At 50.9% G+C, this 13,584-nt stretch overlaps 1 protein-coding gene across 5 annotated transcripts in view; it reads right to left on the bottom strand.

Annotated features, from left to right (window-relative positions):
- Positions 1-13,584, bottom strand: part of LOC149316677 (dynein axonemal heavy chain 2-like) — a 122,985-nt gene that overhangs the window by 41,351 nt on the left and 68,050 nt on the right. For all 5 annotated transcript variants that reach the window (XM_089516014.1, XM_089516012.1, XM_089516016.1 and 2 more), the window contains exons 37-45: positions 13,313-13,502; positions 12,992-13,172; positions 12,731-12,858; positions 12,486-12,638; positions 11,581-11,706; positions 11,042-11,260; positions 10,430-10,547; positions 567-703; positions 330-467 (exon numbers count right to left, since the gene is read on the bottom strand). In XM_089516014.1, coding sequence (XP_089372140.1) covers positions 330-467; positions 567-703; positions 10,430-10,547; positions 11,042-11,260; positions 11,581-11,706; positions 12,486-12,638; positions 12,731-12,858; positions 12,992-13,172; positions 13,313-13,502 — 1,390 coding nt within the window. The remainder of the gene's footprint in view (positions 1-329; positions 468-566; positions 704-10,429; positions 10,548-11,041; positions 11,261-11,580; positions 11,707-12,485; positions 12,639-12,730; positions 12,859-12,991; positions 13,173-13,312; positions 13,503-13,584) is intronic.

The raw sequence follows: 13,584 nt of genomic DNA, 5'->3' as shown, positions 1-13,584 counted from the left end.
TACCCACAGTTTGCCTTCTAAACATGCTTTGGAGCTCCCCTGTTGTCTCTCTCACCCTGTTTTCCACTCACCCACCCACAGTCTGGATCCCTTTTCTTTCTGGTATATTGGGCTTTTGCAGACAGAGCAATGGATGTGTTCTGGGATGGCTGTATCAGTAAGAGCAGTACCAGGGTTGGAGTGATGACATGAGCATGACAAGAGGGAATGTGGGGATCTTACCTCTGCAAGGGCTAGGTAGCTGCTGGGAGCTACTGTTTCTGTTGGGGCACCTTTGTACAATCCCCAGACTGCACCAACCACAAATTTCCACTTCTCCCTTCAAGTACCTTTGGGCGCTTCTCAATCCAGGAAAGGACGTATGGCTTCCAGCCCAAGTCGCTGTAATCTGTGTACACCATTCCACACCGGGAGACTGTGGCAGGAGAGGCTACTGCAAGGTTTTCCACCTCAAACAACAAAGACACCTGCAGCAGGGAAGGAAAAGAAAGTAACCATCCATCCTGAGCAGAGATCAGCTGGGGATGACAACCCAGAGACCAGCTGGGGAAGGATTGCTGGCTCACCTGCTCAGGCATGGCAATCCTCTCACCATTGATCAGTGTCAGCACTTTGTTGTCATCCATGACTGAGTTCATGCTCTCAATCCACAATGTGTCAACGGGGCCATCAAAAAGGATCCACTTCTCGTCAGGTTTCTCATCTGAGCAAAGACGGCAGAGAAGAAGCCCAGTCAGGTCCCAAGGCAAGCAAGTGCAACTAGAATGTAGAATCTTGCTCGCTTCACCGAGGCACGATTGGTCTCAGGACTGTGGATTACCTACTTTCCTCCTTGAAATGATATTTAGTCACTGAATGGGCTGGGGGGAAAAACAGAACTTGAAAATATTACTTCTGTGGCTAAATAATCAGAACTCCTCAGCTAGCATGACCAGCAGATGTGTTGGTGTGGGTTTGTTTTGGACAGTCAATGGACTTTTCCACACAGGGCACAGAAGTAGGGTCGGTTCGCATTGGTCGATGCGTATTCGCGTTATATCGCATTGGTGTTCCATACCTGTGAGCTCAGAATATGTATTGACCAATTCCATACCTGTGAGCTCAGAATATGTATTGACCAATGTGATATAACGTGAATACGCTTTGGCCAATGCGTATTCACGGCGGGGTTCCGAACTGAAGGCAGCCGGCTAATCCGTTTTGCGAGTCCGCAAAATTAGTGGATTCACGGGATCCGTACTGATGGCCAATGCGAAACCTCTGCTGCTTTGGCTGGTGTGTACATCCAATCCGCTGGTTCTCCTGAAGACCACCGGGTTACAAATTGCCCATGATGCTGCGCTGGAATTTCCCCCATCTCCTTCCGTTGGCCCTTTCCCCTTTCAGGACAACCGCCGGGGCTGGGGAGTGATTTTTCCACTGACCGAGATAAAGCAGAAACCTTTTGTGTGTGTGTGGGGGGGGGGGGGAATGTATACGTATATGTGCGTATACACACACACACACACAAAGATGTGTGTGTAAGCATATACATGCAGCATTACACTTTCGGCTGCTCCACAGTTTGTGTGTGTGTGTTTATATATATGTATATGTGTGTATATATGTATGTGTGTGTATACACACACACACACACACACACAAAGATGTGTGTGTAAGCATATACATGCAGCATTACACTTTCGGCTGCTCCACAGTTTGTGTGTGTGTGTGTGTGTGTGTGTGTGTGTGTGTATATATGTATATGTGTGTATATATGTATGTGTGTGTATACACATACACACACACACAAAGATGTGTGTGTAAGCATATACATGCAGCATTACACTTTCGGCTGCTCCACAGTTTGTGTGTGTGTATATATATGTGTGTGTGTGTGTGTGTGTGTGTGTGTGTATATGGACAGGTTACTTACCTGTAACAGTATTTCTTCGAGTGGTCATCTGCGAATACATACAAATGGGTTTCACTGTGCCTGCGCAGTGCTGTTCGGAAACTTCTAGAATCACTGGGCAAAGTATACTTTGCAACATATAGAAACTTTTTGGTGGTAGTTCCGCCCACCCCACTCTCCCCGGACCAATCGAAGGCGAACGCGTCTCCGAGGGATCTCTCGTGCCGCATTCTAGGACAGAACTGGGGACAATGACTGTTGGAGGCCGTCGCAAATAGGTCGATTTGAGGGGTTCCCCATCGACAGAACAGGTCGTAGACAGCCTCTGGATGGAGCGTCCATTCGTGGCAGGCTGAGGAGGTTCTGCTGAGCCGATCTGCCAAGCTGTTCTCGTCTCCTGGCAGGTGGATCACCTGGAGAAGAATGCATCTTCGGATGCACCAGTCCCAGATTCTCAGGGTAATGTCCAAGAGTGTCCTTGACTTGGTACCTCCTTGCTTGTTGACATAGTACATCACAGTTGTGTTGTCCATTCTCAGAAGGACTACCTTGCCTGTGATGCTGGATTCAAAGGCCTTCAACGCTTTTTCCACAGCTAACATCTTGAGTGCGTTGATGTGGAGAGTACCCTCTTGCCGGGACCACCTCTCCCTTACACACAAGTCCAAGAGGTGGGCGCCCCAACCTTCCATCGACGCATCCGTCGTCAGGGTCAATTGTGGCTGTAGCTGAATGAAGGGCATGCCGACGCAGACCTTGCGGGAGTCTAGCCACCACAGTAGGGAAGCGGCGACCGGTCTCAGCACGGTGAGCCATCTGTCCGGAAGGTCCATCATGGGGTCAAAGACCGACAGGAACCACGATTGGAGTGGCCTCAGCCGGAGTCTCGCCCATGGGGTTACAAACGTCGTGGACGCCATGTGCCCCAGGGCCACCTGGATGTCTCTGGCCCTTACTCTCCTGTGGGCCCGGACAGCCTTTACTGCCACCGACAATGCCAGGAAGCGATCCTGTGGCAGATACGCGGTGCATTCTTCGGAGTCGAGAATGGAGCCGATGAAACGGACCTGCTTGGCCGGGACTAGATGAGACTTTTCTAGGTTGACAATCAGTCCTAGGGCTGACAGGAGGTCCAGTGCGAAGTGGATTGCATCCTGCAGCTCTTCCTGAGAGGGAGCTGCAAATAGCCAGTCGTCCAGGTACGGGAAGACCCTGAAGCCCTTCTGGTGGCGGTAAGCCACCACCGGGGCCATGCACTTTGTGAAGACCCTCGGAGCCATGGCCAGGCTGAACAGCAGGACGTTGTATTGATAAGCGGCAGAGCCGATGGTGAAGGCGAGGAATCTCCGGTGGGACTCCCGAATTCCTACATGGAAATAAGCATCCTTCAGGTCTACTGTCACGAACCAAAGGTCCTGGTGAAGCAAAGGCAAAATGGAAGCTAAAGTTACCATGCGAAACATTCAGTACTGCAAAAAGGAATTGAGCCCCCTTAGATCTAAAATGGGTCTGATTCCGCCATCCGACTTTGGTATCGTGAAGTACCTGGAGAAAAAGGCTCTAGTCAACACAGGTGGTAAGGGCGATATCGCTCCTTTCTGGAGGAGAGAGCGCACTTTGTCGAGAAGGGTGTCCGAGGTGGAAATAAAAACTCCGGTGGGTGGGAGCTCTTCGAACTCGAGGGTATAGCCCCTTCGGACGATGTTTAAGACCCAGGAGTTGGTAGTGATAGAGGCCCATATGGTGACAAAAGGCCGAAGAATGTTCAAAAAGTAAGGGATAGGAGAAACGAAGTGCGCTGGGGGACTTCATGCCCTCTTCTTGGACTGGTCAGCATCCTGCCTCCGAGCCTTACGGTACTTGGGGGGGTAAGCTCAATGACCAGAAGAGGAAGAGGATTGGGATGGGTACCTCTGCCGCTGGGAGCCCTGTTGCTGAAACTGGCGGTCCTGGTAAAATGGTCTCTGGGACTGACCTTGCTGGTGATGCCAGGAACTCAATCGCTTCCGAAATTGGGGAGTGCCGGGGGCGGACATGCCGTGCTTCCTAGCCGCCGCCTTCATCCTAAACTTTCTGTTTAGTTTATCGTCCGTGTCGGCGTGGAAGAGTCCCGAGTCGTCGATGGGCATCTCCTCGATTGCGGCTTGAACACCCTGATTCAGGTCCGATCCGCGGAGCCAGGCGTGTCGTCGCACTGCGATGGAAGCTGCCATGACCCTACCAGAGCACTCCACCACATTCCTGGATGCGGTGATCAGCCAGCTTCCGATTGAGTGGGTTTCATCCCTGATCTCCGCCAAGGTGCGCTGCGCGTTATCAGGGACATCAGGGATGATCGGGGAGATTCCTTCCATGAGGGTCTGGACATAGGCCCCCATGCAGGCCGTGTAATTTATGGCTTTCACTGCCAGAGCCAACGCCATATAGGCCTTCCTCGCAAGGGTGTCAATCTTCTTGGCCTCCTTATCCAAGGGGAGAGAAGATTGGCACTGAGTCGAGGTGTGCTGGGCTCCCTCAACAATCGCGGAATTCTGGCGAGGGTGAGAGGCCACCCAGGGAGCGTTCGGGGATGAGACCCTGTAAAGGGACTCTATCTTGCGAGGCGGTCCCAACAGAGAAGCCGGGGCGTCCCAGGAGCGTTTCACAAGGGACTCCAGTGACGGCAGGAACGGTATAGATGGCGGTGTCTGCACCTGGCCTTGGACCCGTCGCTTGATCGGGTCCTTAGCCACCTCCTCCGGGTAGGCCAACTTGATGTCTAAGACGCAGGACATCAATGACGTGCTTGCTGAAGGTTCGCACGTCATCTGTTGGTGAAGCAGGCTCTGGCTGGTGAAGGCCCAACGAAAAGTCCTCCGCCCGGTCCTCATCCTCCGAGGGGGCATTGGATTCGGCAGGAGGGTCCGGCTCCGAGTCCGAAGGGATGACCTCCACGGCGATTCTCGCCTTGGGCTGTTCCGTCTGACGGCGAGTCGGGGAGCGAGGGCGGGCTTTGGTACGGGCACTCACATCCTCTCGGTACCGGTCGTGCTTAGGTGGGAACTTCAGTATGGCTATGTTTCTCGGCACTGCCACGTAAAACCTGTCGGTCTCCGAGTCTGTCATGCCCAGCCAAGATCGGCTCTCGGAGGATGAGGAGGAGGATGAGCCTCCTCCAGAGCAGGAGCTGATTGAGGCTACACCAGGTGGCAATCCTGCTCTGCCAGGTCCCAGCTGTGCCCTCCCAGCCCCAGAGGAGGAGGCCCAACCAGGTCCTAGTGCTAAAGAGGGGCCTCCTATGGTGCAACAGCCTAGTGATGACTCTGGGGAGGAAGCTTGCCTGGAGGTGCCTACGTTCAAAGAGAGAAGGGCTGAGAGTGCTTGCAGGCGCAGATCCAAGAGGATTGCAGAGAGGCAATTAGCCAACCAGCCTCAGGTGGCACGGGGGAGAGTTTCTCTTACTTAAACTGTTGAGAGACCTTCACTGTTTGCCAGAGTTTATTGCATGATCCCTTGGCATGATTGCTGCTAGCACTGGCTTCTTGTATCTTGATTCCTTGTTGCTTTGACCTCGGACCGCTTTGACCACTCTGACTCCCAGTATCCTGACTTCGGCTTGGCTTTCGGTTTGCTTTGTCTTCTGGTATCCTGACCTCGGCTTGACTTCTTGGACTGCTTTCACGCTGAATCCTTGCAAGGTCTGTGTTTTGCATCCACTTGCTTGGCTGATCCATTCTATCAGCGTGTGCCTGTGAGTGCTGGCCGCAGTCCAGGACAGAGTCGTAGAAATAGGAATCGTCATCTGGATCCCGCACAGGTGAAGGCGTAGGTGATCTCGTCCGGACCATAAGGGTGAAGGTGATCTCCTCCTGTGGGAGTGGGACTCATCGTCATCAGGGTGTATATATGCAATGGTCGTGGAGGCTGAAGGCCCGGGGGCAGTCGACTGTTCCTCCCTAATGATTGCACCATTGGTGTCGGTAGGGTCCCTTTCGATAGGCTCGCCTTGGGGAGAGTGGTGCTTCGCCGGAGGTCCCTGGGAAGCAGGGAGCGAGAGCGGGAACGTGGGCGGTCCCGGTTGCCAGCCTTCCTGGGTACAGATCCAGAGCGGGACTTGACAGGGTCCCGAGCCTTAGCTCTCTTTGTGGCTGGAGCCTGAGGAGTCGAGGCGGCTGTAGACAGAGCTCTCTTCTTGGAGGAGGCTGACTCCCGTGGTGTGTTAGGAGGGAAGAATGGAATGGGCATATTGGAGACTTTTGCACCCGACTTGTCCTTACCCTCGGTACCAGCCTTCGCGTTGGAGGACCCCAAGTCATCCAGTTTGGTGGTCCCAGCGTGGTCCTTAGAGGTCTTGCCATCCTGTTTGGCAGCCCCACCACGGTCCTTGGAGGTCTTGTCACTGCCCTTAAGCCTCTTAGGACTGGGATCCGACGATGGAGTCGCCCTGCGGGACTTATGGCCGGTGGCTGCCCGCTTCGAAGTCGTCGCCTCCTCACGGACCGAGGCTGACGGGGTCGAGGAAGCCACAGAACCCGACTTGTGGGGTTGTTGGACAGGTTTGGAGGTGGTATTGGGTTTGGTGGAACCATGGGCCACAATAAGAGTCGGGGCGGTCTGCCCAGGTTCCTGAGCCGCAGGGGCCAAAGCCGGTGGAGCGCTAGCCGGACTAGCATGGGCAGAAGTCGGAGGGGAATTGACGGAAGCAGAAGGCGCTGAAGATGGACAGGGGTCCCCTTCCCAGATCTTTCCTTGGGCAATAGTGGAGGTAAGACGGGATTCCCGATTTTTTCTGCCCTGGGAGGACATGGACTTACACAGCGGGCAAGCCTTGGAATCGTGGTCCCTTCCCAGGCAGAGGAGACAAGAAGAGTGCGGGTCCTGAACGGGGATCTTCCCCCCGCAAACGTCGCATTTCTTGAATGGAGGAGACATCGTAACGAGGTCGACAGACAGAGAGATGGAATCCGAGCTCGAGGTCAACAGTCCAGTAGGTCAATCACATGGGGAAAACAGAAAGAGGCAAAGTCCAAAGACAGTCCGAGTCAAACCAGTGATTCAAAGAGGAAGCTAACAAGTGCGAAGTTCCAAACAGCAGCAAACGCAGCGGAAAAATGGAACTGGGGAAAAGAGCGGGAACCGGGGTTTTATAGGGGGTGGGCGGAGCTACCGCCAAAAAGTTTCTATATGTTGCAAAGAGTACTTTGCCCAGTGATTCTAGAAGTTTCCGAACAGCACTGCGCAGGCGCAGTGAAACCCATTTGTATGATTCGCAGACCATGAAGAAGAAATACACACACACACACACACACACACACACCTGTATGTGTACACATACAGTCGGCCCTTCTTATACATGGATTTTTTATACACGGATTTAAGCATACACGGTTTGAAAATGTTCCAAAAAAGTATAAATTTACCTTGATTTTCCATTTTTTATAAGGGACACCATTTTGCTATGTCATTATATTCAATAGGACTTGAGCATACACGGATTTTGTTATACACGGGAGATCTTGGAACCAAACCCCAGCGTATAACAAGGGTCCACTGTATATATACGGCTTCACACTTTTGGCTGTACCACTGTGTGTGTGTGTGTGTGTGTGTGTATAAACACTCACACAGACAAATGTGTGTGTACACATAAAAAAAGGCATCTCACTTTTGGCTTTACCACTATGTGTATATATATATATATATATAAATATGTACGTATATATATAAATATGTATTTATGTGTGTGCATATATATATATATACACATACATACACGCACGCACACACACACATATACAGATGGTGCAAACCCCTTTCATAAGTGGCTAAAGGCAGCAATTCTCACGATATTACGCACTAAACAGTGACCTCATTCTTCACCCTGTAAGTTAAAAATGTTGCGCCCCGTTCAGAGCCCCACAGAGCATGTGCAAGGCTGCCGATGCGAATCGGCCAATACACATTGTATTGGGCTGGTGTGGTTATCCAATCTGCACTTGCCTCACTTTGCCTGAATACGCATTGGCCGATTCGCAAAACCTTGATTCGGAAGGCCGCCCAGGTGTGAATGAACGATGCGATATGATGCAAATACGAATCGGCAAAGCGTATTCAGAGAGCGCGGGTGTGAATGAACGATGCGATATGACGCAAATACACATCGACCAATGCGAACTGACCCTACTTCTGTGCCCTGTGTGGTAAGGTCCAATGCCAGTCAGAATGTACAGTAGGCAGACAGACTCAACTACCTTAAGTTCAATCCAAATGTATGGAGAATACCTATAGGAAGAGTCATTATTAGACTCATCAATATTTTCCCCCTCATTCTCCTACCTTAATGAGAACTTTAAAAATGCCATACTGAAAGCCACAATCAGCACCTCAGAGAAAGGGAGTCAGTGGAAGAACATGCACAACTGGTTATTGACACACACAAGCTCAACAAATGCTGCAATCACAGCAAGCCTCCTCCAATGTATCCACCGAGCCTTTTGAATTCTGACAGAGAAAATTTCAGAAGAGAGGCAGTGAATTTCTTCCAAGGGCTTGTTTTTGAAGAGGTTGATTGACTCAGGCAAACAGAGGTGCCAGCTTTCTCAGAAAAGGAAGAGTGATTGGCAGCCGAGGCTGGCACCTGGCACGGCCAAGACAGGCCTTCCAGAGGGTAAATACCTGTGCAGACTTCTCGCATGATGGAAGCCAGAATGCCATCGCACCATTCATTGGTGGCTAGGTCATAGCTCCCAAACAATTCCCCGAGACTCAAAGCTTTGGGGTTGAGGGGGAATGCCTGTGAGGAGGTCAGAGTGGGATAGGAGTTGAGGTTAGAGGGCTGTGGGGGGCGGGGGATCAAGGAAGCAAGGCTGACTGGCAAGTGGGAACCTGAGATCCTGAAGCCCAAAGGTTGAAAACAGACCATGCTGTGATATAGCTTAACTAGGCCAGAACCTTAGCCCTGAGGATGATTTGTTCCAGCAGCCACTTCCCAGCACTCTGCACATGGCCAGTTACTTCTTTCTCCTGCCCCAGAAACAAATGGATGGTCAGGATCCTCCTCCACAAGGACAAGGGAGGTTTTCTTTTCTGCCAGTACTGGTATAGTTTCTGATAGCAAGCAGAGGCAAGGGTGGCTGAGGGTGAGACTTGGCTGCTCTGTCGGGAGTTGCCCTCAAAGACTTGGGGTGCTGAACTGCAAGCTTCAGGGGATGCATGCCAGCCCAGCTGCCAAGTCCTGGCATTGCTCTAAGAGGAAAAGCTGTAGATTTCTGCTTCCTCTGTCCCCACAAATCAACATGCATGCCACCACACTCTTGCTTTTAATTATCATAGAAATTGGGGTCAGAGGAGGGCCTCCTGCTCCTTTCCTCCTCCACTCCTTCCTAGAAACAGCCATCCCATCACCCTGCTGGCATTTAAAAAGCAAAGGCCTGTGGGAGGTCACCTGCCAATATACGGAGATAATCACCTTTGCCCCCTATCAGGCAAACTGCAAGAGGCAGACCTGAAGAGCAGCAGGCAACAATGCCAGGACTTGGCAGCTGGGCTGGCATGAATCCCCAGAAGCTTGCAGTTCAGCACCCCAAGTCTCTGAGGGCAACTCCCGACAGAGCAGCCAACGCCATCAAGATCATTGGTCCCAGCCTGTGATGGCCAGCAGAGATGTTTTTTGCATTCTTCCCTTGCTCAGTGTGTGAGGAAATGGTCGCTGAGAAGCAACCAGGCAGAAGGAAGGCAGGAATGTGCTAGTAAGGAGGAGGATTAGAAAGAAGGAGGCAAAAGATGCAACAGAATTGAGCCAGGGATTCCTCATGCTTGAAGCTTACCTGACTGAGGCCTTTACTTAGCTGCTATATTGCACAGTGCCTTCACAGCCAAAGCACCCAGTGGGTTTTATGGCTGAGCTGAGAATCAAATCATGGCCCTAACTTCTAAAAGTACCCAATTAGTAATCATGCTGGCTTGAGGACTGTGGGAGTTGTTATCCAAAAAAAAAAATTTTTTTTTTAACATTTTGAAGCTCTGGACTCTCAACTATTCCTTTGTTTCCTGTGGGCATAACTGTTGATCCCTCTGCCCTTTCCTTCCTCTGCCCTTTAGCCCTCAGCACCCCCAACCCATGATTTAAACTTCAGGCCTTTGCATAACTTGCAACTAGGCTGGCCTGCAGAGCAGCCTGACAAAGTTGCACCCTAGAAAGGAAACTGTGCTGTGTCCAATGCTGCTGTCAGATTCTGCTGTCACCTTTACTGCCACACAGTGGCTGACATCCTATTGTTTATTACCACCTAGAATAGGTCCAATCAATCCATTCTTGAATGGTGAGCCAACCCATAGATAACTCTAATGGATAACAATAGGATTTAGTCCAGGGTAGGTAAGCCTGAACTGGATGGCCCGAGCATCTGACTCAGTGCAAAGCAGTTACCTAGGCAATGCACCACATAACCCACTGAGAAATGGATGCCTTTCTTTCCACACTTCTACCCAGATCTCTGGCACCTCCCTCCCTCATAAACACATGCCCCAACACAGTGGCGTTCAATTCTGGAGTACCTGCACAGGCCGTTCGCATCACACTGGACAGAATGCCGTCTGTCCATTCATTGGTGTTGAGGTCGTACTCTCCGTACAGCTCACCCAAGGAAACTGCCTTCGGGTTCAAGGGGAATTCCTGGAAGAAGGAAGGCCCAGCAAGGAAAGAGAGAAGGAACGGAGGCAAGAGGGAGAGCAAGCCACAGTCAGAAGGAAGCAAGGGGCCTTCTGTCTAGCTAAGACCCACCACACACCTGCCCTTTATTTCTCTACAGCTCTCTATGGTTGCTCAAAGCCAGAGCTCCTTGGGGGCTATGGGTAATTTGCATCTTCTTTCCATTGGCAAGGGCAAGCAACAATATTCAACATGACACCCATCCCACAGAAAAAAAATACAGGACAGAACCCAACCAGCAGAGACTCTTTGATAAAGCAAAAAGCTAAAAAGGAAGAATACCACACCACCAAGCCCAAGAAGATGCTTGCAAAGACAGGAAATAAGTGAATTGGGATGCTGAGGAGAAAACAGCTAGATGGGCAGAGCCGAGGGAGGCAGGGGACCATTCAGCTCTTTGCATTGCCCTGCCCACCTTTAGTACAGGTCCTGGAAAACCAACACAACAGCCTACTGACCCGGACTATGTTGCCAGTGGGGTCTCCGCTCTTGTGCAGGCTACAGAGGGTAGCTTGCAAGGCACGCCAGGTGACAGTCTTGCCGCTGCCTGTGTTGCCCACAATCATGGAGGAGTGGCGGGAGTTCTTGGTCTCGTACAGCTGGATCACCTTGGTTATAGTGAAGGGGATCACCTGAAGCCCCATTTCCCTCAACTCCTGCTCAAGCACTTCCTTGATCTGGGAGGAAAGGGAGGAGGAAAGGAAAAACCTTTCTGAGATCCAAAAGCTATTATTATTATTAACCTTTATTTATAAAGCGCTGTAAATTACTCTGCGTATTATAGCCCACTGCCCCAGGAATGAACGCTACTGCTTCCCCACCATTTCTATGAGGTGGTGGATCCCAAAGAGTAACTAGAAGGGGGAGGGAGAGATCTTTCTCTGATGGGCAACATCTCAGCAATTGGTGGTGACGGTGGCCCATTACCCAGAAAAGAGAGGCTAAGCCCACCTGAGTAAAACTTGAGAGGAAAGAGATCAGAGACTGGTTGGCTGACCTTTCCATAATCAATGACAGGGCATTCGATGCCCGGAAAGAGGTCCTGAATGATGGCGTTGAAGAGGGGCACATCACTGGATGTCAGTTTGGCTATATTCATGTCCTTCATGGCCATGAGGAGAACCTAAGAAGGAACCAAAACAGAAGAGATTATTAAAGAGCCTAGAAGCAGGAGAGCAAAAGTGAAGGTGGCAGGTATAGGCCTCCCGTAACAGAAATTATCACTCACTCCAAGAGGATCCCATTGGTGGAGGGGTTTCTGCATCATTCCCAAAGCCATCAAAGGCACACGTACAAAGAAGCCCCGTCCCCTGTAACTGGTGTGGACAATCATTCTGCCCACCATCACTGCTGTATATAGATCATGTTATATACAGTATGCCTTTGCCTTACATGGGGGATCCATTCCGGATTTCTCCGCATAAGGCAAATAGTTTCAGCGTAAGCTGAAAGCCATGTAAAAGGGCACACTGTACGCACATAACTGAAGATGCCGGCCCCAGATGCTGGCGAAACGTCAGGAAGAAAATCTTCTAGAACATGGCCACATAGCCCGAAAAACCCACAAAAAACTAATACCAGTTTCTTTAAAACTGATTTTACAGGAAATTGTTTCAGCCTATTTTTAAATAATACTTTCTCTGTTTTTACACATTATCTCAGGACCCCAGAATGACTGAAAATAAGCAAATCCATAAACAAACAAACAAACAAACAAACAAGTATCAGAAATCTTTATGAATTGTGTGGGATGGGAAACACAGCAGAGCTCTCAGCAACCATGAGCCAAGGACTCTCTGTGCTGGCGCCACGGTATAGCAGGAGGTTGGGAAAGTGTGACCCCTGGCCAAGCCCTTCCCTCAGGTGATGCAGCTTTATGCTGGAAGGCCAAGAACACTGCACCTCCTCATCTGTAAGGTCAGGCCGAACCCTGCGCTTCTTCCCAGCGTAACGGAGCAGAGATGTGAGTGCCCGGAGGCCAAAGTCATAGTGGTCCTGCTTGGAGAGCTGCTGCACGGCCAATGAGTACAAGGTGTAGACCTTCTTGGCTAGGACCTGGGAATGGGAGAAAAGAATTTGGAGCTCTGGCAAGTCTTTCACTGCAGGGGATGGCACTGTGCCCACTTTGCCCACCAACCATGCAATACCTTGCAGTTATTGAAGCCTTCTCCAAAGAGGATGATTTCTGCAATGAGGGTGGAGTCAGGTACCACCATGGAGATAGGACGGAACATAGACTTGAGATTGTCAGGAAGCTCTGTGCGCCCAGCATATCCTGCCACATGGCACAGGGAAGGACATCAGTACAGGGCACTGGGCAGCGACAGAGGTATGTCTACCTTACTCCACCCCCCTGCTATTCAGCTCAGCTCACTCTTTGTCCCATCTGAGATCTCCTAGATTCCCACCTGGGTTCATGGTGATAAAAATGCCACAAGACCACACCAAGTTGATTTCATGGCCTTCAAAGGTGAAGCGAGTCATGCTGGCAGCTAAAGCTGAGAGGATGGAAAGGATCTGCTGGGCCACCACAGACAGCACCTCAATGTTGATGCGGTTGAATTCATCAAAGCAGCCCCAGGCACCTGTCTGTGAAGTAAGGAAGGCAATGAGCTGAGGAAAGCCAGGGTGCCCAAAGGAAGTTCAAGTGCTGGATTGCATCAGGAACCCAGCCTGGTGATATCAGCAACTGACACATACACAAGTTCCACACACTACATCTTACTTACTTGTGCCAGGCCAGAGTACATGCGCCCCATCGATTTGTAGTCCAGACCTTCAGAGCAATTCACCACAATCACGTACATGCCCAATGCTTTGCCCAGGTCCTTCACTGTCTCCGTCTTACCGGTGCCTGCAGGGCCTTTGGGGGACCCTCCCCGGTGGAGGTGGAGGGCTGTGGTCAGGGTCATGTAGCACCTGTGAAGAAAGCAACTTGAACCTTGTTGACTTTTTCTCAGAGCAGAACTGTGGGTGCATCACAGTTGGTTCCTCATTTCTC

Source organism: Sceloporus occidentalis, unplaced genomic scaffold (genome assembly GCF_023333645.1).
Source record: "Sceloporus occidentalis isolate IW3139 unplaced genomic scaffold, rSceOcc1.0.p SCAF_3, whole genome shotgun sequence".
NCBI classification, from domain to species: Eukaryota; Metazoa; Chordata; class Lepidosauria; order Squamata; family Phrynosomatidae; genus Sceloporus; species Sceloporus occidentalis.
This window is presented reverse-complemented; position numbering and strand designations above follow the sequence as displayed.